Source organism: Fukomys damarensis, unplaced genomic scaffold (genome assembly GCF_012274545.1).
Source record: "Fukomys damarensis isolate Sample0158 unplaced genomic scaffold, DMR_v1.0_HiC HiC_scaffold_8, whole genome shotgun sequence".
NCBI classification, from domain to species: domain Eukaryota; kingdom Metazoa; phylum Chordata; class Mammalia; order Rodentia; family Bathyergidae; genus Fukomys; species Fukomys damarensis.
In genome coordinates this window covers 23,716,753-23,723,986 of record NW_022900920.1, presented here as the reverse complement: position 1 = coordinate 23,723,986, position 7,234 = coordinate 23,716,753, and the positions used below count along the sequence as shown (strand labels likewise).

Sequence of the window (7,234 nt, the reverse complement as noted above, 5' to 3'; positions counted from 1 at the left end):
ACAATAGAGGTGTCACAGCTACCATTCTGCTTTAGGTGGTCAGCCTTTTAAGGGACAATGTCAGAGACTGAGCCCCCTACTGGATCTATCAAGAGCCCTGTCAGACCCCCACCCCAAGAAGTCATGTGAAACAAGTTTTAACTGCCAGGTGTTGTATTTCATGCCTGTAATCCCAGCTTCTTGGGAGGCTGAAGCAGGAGCATCGTGAGTTTGAGTCCAGCCTGGGCAGCTTAGCCTGACCCTGTGTCATAAATAAAAAGGGCCGGTGATGTAACTGGTGCAAGAGGCCTGGGCTTAGTCACCAGTACTGGGAGGAAAAAAAAAAGTCTCAATTACTCACTGTTTGCACGGGGGACTTAGCTCAGTGGTTCCACCACCTGCCTTGCAAGCCAAAGTTCCCAAGTTCAATCCCCAGCAACGCCCTCCCCCCAACTTACTCACTTTGTAAAAACTTAACTCCAAATGAAATGACGGGAAAGAGGAACACTGTTCCTCAGAACCAGAAGGAGGATGTGCCTAAGGAAGTGCACCTTGTCTTAGTGATGGCAAAGCCATAGCATGCGTGCCGCACTGGGCTGTTTGTATCATTGAAAGCTCTGAAAGGTTCGCCATCACTGTTTTAGGATCCGGGTTGTGACGGAATGGTCTTGGTTTATCTCACTTTGTCCCTTCACACAGAGATGTCTGTCCTGCTGTGACATGCACACTGTGGGGACAGGACCTGTGAGCCAAGTGTGTGTGTTCTTGCAGCCCACCTTCTGTGTTTCCCACCGTGAGTGCTTACACTGTCACACATTCTGACAGTCACAGATCTCAAAAGTGATCACATTGTGCCTTGTTTTCCATCTTTCACTTAAAAGTTGCATGATAGAAAATCAAAATGTTTTTAGAAGATGACAACTTTATCTGAACATTTAATTTGGAAGGAAGTGGGCTAGTTATTTTCCCCCTGTAATACAAACAACCATTTTGTTTTGGTTTTTGGTGCGTATGTGTACTGACCCTCAACCTGATTTCTTATCACACTGAGTGAATTCACCACTGACTCTGGTGTGGGGACAAGCGCAGGTCTCATGCCAGCCATACCGTGGTTACATTTCTGAACATAATTGCAAATCTAACTCATGGAGAGGCAGTTAGGACATATGGTGAGCTAGTGTGTGTGTGTATCTGGATGTCTGTGTGGTGAGTGAGTGGGCAGGGAGGACATTTGTCAAGGAGAAGGAGGGCTGGCTGTGGGCCGTGGGGAGCTGGGCTCCAGGGGTGGCCAGCACCATATCCCGAGGCCAGCAGGGTTGGACTTGGCTAAGTGCGCCAGTGTCTGGATGCCCACGTGAATTTCCTCCACAGGTTTCAGTTGGCAGAGTACCACTGCTGGATGTGGAGCAAGGGTGTGGGCTGTCGGGATCCTGCCGAGCCCAGGCCTGTGATACCAAGAGGTCAGAACAGAAGCCAGATGAAGGGCTTAGCGAGCTTTCTCTCAGGCTCTGCCCTGGGGCCTCAGTTCCTATAACAATGCACATTATAGGCCCGAGCTTTGTTCTCCGCCCTCTCTCTTTGCTGCCCTGTTCCTGAGTTTTCTTTCAATATTAGACTTCATCCCAGAATTGGCTTGTTGAAAGGGCTCTTGGTACAAAGTCTTCATTTTGGTAGTTTAATGCAGTGAGAAATGGAGAGATAGATGTACAAATTGGTGATAACCCTGGCTGTTCAGACTACTCCCTAGATCCAGACACTTTTAGAAGTAATTTATGTGATCGTTGGGCTTAATCCCCATAACACCCTTGTGAGAGAGTTGTTTTCACTCCCCTTCTGCAGATGAGGAAATCAAGGCCAAGTTGCAGAGGGTGGTGTATTTAGTCACACAGCTGGAATCTGCACCCAGGGTGCCAGAAGCAAGAGCGGGGACTCTCACTGACAGTGTGGCTTCCGTAATGGGAGTGCGCATGGACACACAACAGGTTTCCAGACCACTCCTGGCAGTGCCTGGCAGGCTAGTCCAGGACACTGGAGATCGGTTGGCTATTCTGGAGGTCCCTTTCTTTGGGATACTGTTAGTTCTGTTGAGGAAATGAGGTCTGTGGATTCCTAGGAGGAAAAGGTGTGAACTCAGGCAACAGAGGGAACAAACCAAGAGAGATTTGAGTCACTAGGGGCCTTCCCTTCACCCCAGATCGTGCCTCCTATCTCATTCCCCATGTTGGGGTGTGCCAGCAGGCTTGTGGGTAAATGATAAATGTTTTTGGTAAGTCACAATGGACAGCGATTTTTGTATTACTTTCAGATCACAAAGCATTTAATGCCGTGCAATTCACTCCCTGGTCTATCTTTTGTTTAGATTTGGATGTTTAAGTACTGAGGTTTGCCAAGATGTTTGTCACTTCTCCTTAACAGCCTGTCTCTTCCCGGTCCCTATTGCAGATTTGATGAGAAAGGTTTGAGGTTTTAGCAGGTAGTCTGTAGGTGGGTGTGGTGAGACTGATTGCTCCTTAGCTCTTTTTAAAAAATGAAACAAAATATAGAAAGGTACCAAGGATAGCATAACAAATGCACTCTTGTACTTGCCATCTAAAGTAACAATTATTATATCTCCTCCTTTGTGACTGTAAAAAGTCAACCCTCTGTTCTTCTCCTTAGCCTGTGATCCTCCTTCCAAGAAATTACTGTCAGAATTTGATGTCTGTCTTCCCAGTCTTCATACATACATGTGTGAGTGCATATATGTGTGTGCACACACATGAATCTATGATGTAGTATAGTTAATGTTAATGGATTTATTTGTTTGTTTGTGCTGGGGATGAACCTTGGGCCTTGTGCCTGCTAAACAAGTGCTCTACAACTGACCTATATTCCTAGCCCCTGTTAGTGGTTTTAAAATTTTATGTAAATGGTTTCATATAATACTCTGCTTTTGTTCTTCGGCACTGTGTTTGTGTTTCATTCAGGTTGTACATTTAAATTTAGCTCACCTGTTTAATCGCTACTTAAGTGTTCCATTACTTGGATACACCACAGTTATCCAGTTCTGCATTGATGGTTAGTTAGCTTGTTTATAGTTTTTAAGATTATAAACTCTGCTGCAGTAACAACCCTGGGGTAGGGTATTAGGTAGGCTGTGTTCAGAGTTTGTCTTGGTTTTGTACCAGAGTGGAGTAACTGGTAGGGCCAAATTTGCTGGTTTTCAGTTTTAATTGACCCGGTCAAGTTTTCTAGGATGACTGGGCCAATTAGTACCTCCACTCCCATTGTAAAAAACTAGACGATCTCACCATTGCTTGCTTGGTCTTGCCACAATTAAAAGATTTTTGCCATTCGGTTGGGTGTGCAGTGGCATTTTACCTAGTTTGCCTTTCTTTTATGACTTCTGAGGTTGAACGTCTTACGTTTTATTGTCTCCTCTGTTGCTTGCACGATTCAATCTTCTGTTGATTTTAAATAATCAGAGCATTTCTTTTATTGATTTATAGGAACTCTTTAAACTGGAGACGTGGTTACATATGTTGGAAATACTTCTAATTTATGTTTTAAACTTTGCTTAGATAACTTTTTAAATAAAGAAGTTTTCAAATGTAATGGACTCAAATTCCTCAGTATTTTCCTTTTTGCTTTCATTTTGTGTCTACTCCAAGGCAAACAGTTGGTAAGGAGTTTGGACTTTGATGTGCATCTGATATCTGATGGCCATGTCTGTAGAAATTAATTTTCTGTGTAGGAATCTAAGCCAGGGGTCTGATTTTTTAAAACTAGAATTTAAATGTTTTAAATCAACCCATTTAGAGCAAGATCCAGAATTCCTGGGTTCAGAAATACAGTTCTGTGGAAAATTTGGAAATGCAGGGACAGCAAATGATTCTTTGCTGTGTACTGCTGGACACCCCCCTCCCTCTTCTGTTTTATCTCATCAGTCTTCCCAGCAGTCCCTCTTGAAGTAGCTGGTTTTATCCCCATTTTAGAGATAAGAAAACCAATGTTTAAAGAAGTTAGATAATTTATGAGGCAAGTAGCTGAGCCAACATTCAAATCCAGATTTTTGACTACAAAGCTTGTGTGCTTAATTCTACACCTGACTGCCTTCTTGAAAATTCTTTGGAATTTGAGTTTTGCTGTGTGTGTTGTTTTTAATTAGAATCTAGTTGGAAGGAAAAGGTGTTGAGGGAGGAGGAGGAGGAGGAGGAGTAGGAGGAGGAGGATTTGAGTTTGAGATTCAATAATAGAAACTAAAAGCCCTTCTCTAGGAGGGTAGGTAGTTCAAAAGGAATAGTTCCATATTTCATGTAGCTGAAATGTCAAAAGCCCAAATAATTACATCATGCAGGTCTGATGCTGAGTAACAAACCTCTGTAGTATAGGGTGGGGCGGGGGTGAGGGCTGGGGAGCTGCTTTTCCCTGAGGAATTACATTCCAAAGGACTCCAAGGATTTAGGTAACCACAGAAGCCATTTATTTTGAGTACACTTGAGATTTCTACCACTTTGATCCCTAACCCATAGTATAATAGTATAATTAATAAATGAAATGTGCTGTAGCTCTTTTTTTTTTTTTTCTTTTTTAACCAAGTGTACTTTTAAAATGGCTTTTGCTCTGACATGATTCATTTGCCATTTGGAAAAGCATCGTCCCTTCGGAGGGGCAGGCTGGGAGAGGAGGCCGGGTGGGCCGGCTAGGGCTGTGTCCAGAGCCCTGGCTCCCAGCATATCCCTGAGTCTGCATCTTCCAGGAAGCGAGCAGCAGTGGGAGGCCAGGATTCGAATGGTGTCTGCGGTAAGTGTGTCTGAAGACCCTCACCACTTGAGACCAGTGTGGGTCTTTCCATGTCTTTGCCCCTTTATGTCAGGTGGGGAGCCTGCTAGGAATAAGTGCTGATTTCTGGAGTGATTTCAGTTGCCAGACATTTATCATATCCTCCCTACCCTTCCTGCTCTCCCTCCTTCCCTTCTTTCTTTCTTTTTTCATCCTTTTAGCACAGTATTCAGTGATTGTCCCTGAGGAGCCATCCTGGGAGTGTATCAATGGACAAGAAAATATTTCTTGCTCTTATGGAGCTTCTATTCTGTTGGAGGTGGTGAGGGAAAGGGAGGGTACAGAGACCTAAACCATTAAACAGATAATACAAAAAGTAAATAATACGAAATAACTGATAAATTAATGAGTAATAAAATAAAAATGAACAGTATTTTGGCCAGTTGCATTGTGCCAAATTCTATATCCAGTAGATCTCTGGAGAGTATTATTTCCCCCTTTTATAGATTAAGAAGCTGAGGCTCAGAGTGAGGGGGTGGTGGCTTCTTCTTAAGGTGCAAAGTCAGACCTCCGAAGCGATAGTTCTGTTAGTAGCCAACGTCTCTTTTCTTGTGCTCTCAGTGGAAAATGGGTGCTGTGACTTCAGATCCAGATGGGAGCCCCTGAGAGAGGCCGCAAGACAGTGACAGACAGACCTTGGGGCGGGGCTGTTTTACTTGGGTATCCAGGAGGCCCTCTGAGAAGCCAGCAGCCAGGCTGAGACCTGAAATAGGGAGGTACTAGAACCTTGATGCCCACCTCCAGGGCACTTACTTGCTGAGCATGCCAACGCTCCTGGCAGGAGGGGGTTAATGGTTGTGTGGACCCTGCACCCCATCCTTAGGGCCTTCCTGGGGGAAGAGGCTGGTGGCTGTAAATGCTGCAGTCTTAACTTTGGCCCTCGGGAATTCTCTTTCAACCTTGGCTCAGTAATACCGGTGTCACTGCCCAACAGGGCTCCCTTTTGGGAAAGGGGAGAGAAAGGCTCGTTATATTCAAATATGCAGTAAAAGTATCGCAGTTTATTTCACAGGCTGATGACCCAAACTGGGGGAGCTGGAGGAGCTTTGAACCCGCCTGAAGAGGCCCTTTAGAGTGTAGATGAAAGGGGGTGGGGAATCCTCCGTGCTATACAAAGAGAGCTTTGGGAAGATAGACAAACGCTGTTTTTGGAGTGGGTGAGAGGGAGAAGAAAGGTGTAGACGGCTCGCTGGAAAATGTGGCCCTCGAGGCAGGGTGGACTTCTCTACCGTCCTTTGGCTTCCTTGGCAGTGTGGAAAAGGGCTCTGTCTCTGGTTGGGGCAGTAAGGGGGGCTCAGCGGTTGGATCCACGTGGCTTTCCAGTTCTCAAGAGTCCTGTTCCCTGCGAGAGTGCCACGTTGTGGGCGTGAACCATATATGAGCGTGGGGCACCTTCTACCTGGAGGTGGGCACCCTGTGGGAAGGAGACCCCTGCAGAGTGACAGGGCTGGGTCGGAAGCCAGGGAGAGCGAGGTTCCTCCTGCTCCAGGCAGTGCCACGTGTTCCTGCGTTCCAGGGCCCAGCGGAGGGTGTGTTTGGTTAATGCCCACTCCTCAAACAGGAAACTGCTCTCCAAGTACAAGCTTTTCATGGAGATAAAGTGTCAAAGCAGGGCCCAGACCTGCAGAATCACTCCTGCCACCTCCTACACCCAAAAGAGCTGGTGGTGGGGGATGGAGAGCAATGGGAAGCAGGAGGGGAGGGGAGTTTGGGAGTCGAAATCTGCAGTTCCTCAGGCAGTGGCATGGGCAGGGGAGAGAGTACTGATGTGGCCTCTTGTTTTTGAACCTGAAGTTTGGGTTTTCAGGGGATCTGCAGATTTGGGAATGTTTTCTGAGTGCTGCAGTTTGGACATCGATCATCGTAGGTCCCCTCTCGCCTAATATACTTCTGAGTGGAATATTTTCAGGACTCCATAAAAACACAACAGCCTACAAGGCTGGACCACTTGTCCAGGTCCACCCCGCTACCCTTTTTTGGCCAAACCATGCAAACATTGGTATTCAAAAACATTTTGTTACTTTTCTTGGCAACCATTCCAAGAAGGAATTGCAACACAGACTCCGAGTTAGGAGGCAACTTTCTGGGGAAAAGGCGGGGGTGGGGAGGTTTGGAGTTTGAATCAAAAACAGACACCAGGGCTTTAATAAAATAAATGAAGCGGAGCCCTTTCAGCTCACAGCGGACCGTGTTGGTGCGGGTCAGGCTTTAACGTGCCTAGTGGAAATTGACAGTCTGAGAACTGGGACATAAACAAAAATGTCAGTCCCTGGGAGTCTTGTTCACTGGACAATGTCTCAATTGTTTCCTTGGTTTTCAAGGCAGCAGGGGAGAGTGGAATATTAACTATTTACTGCCCAAGGCTGGCTGGGAAATTGCGTGGGGAGGGAAAAGGAAAATTCGGAAAAGGTTTTTTTTTTTTTTTTTTTTTTTT

General features: G+C 45.8%; 1 protein-coding gene across 19 annotated transcripts in view; it reads left to right on the top strand.

The window, feature by feature from the left end:
• Tcf7l2 (transcription factor 7 like 2) overlaps nucleotides 1-7,234 on the top strand; it is a 263,597-nt gene that overhangs the window by 71,382 nt on the left and 184,981 nt on the right. The window contains exon 1 of one of the 19 annotated variants that reach the window (XM_019209034.1): nucleotides 4,727-4,761. The exons of the other annotated variants lie outside the window; for them this stretch is intronic. Within the exon in view, the coding sequence (XP_019064579.1) occupies nucleotides 4,750-4,761 (12 nt within the window). The 5' untranslated portion in view covers nucleotides 4,727-4,749. Of the gene's footprint in view, nucleotides 1-4,726; nucleotides 4,762-7,234 lie in introns of those variants that run through there. 19 annotated transcript variants of the gene reach the window in all.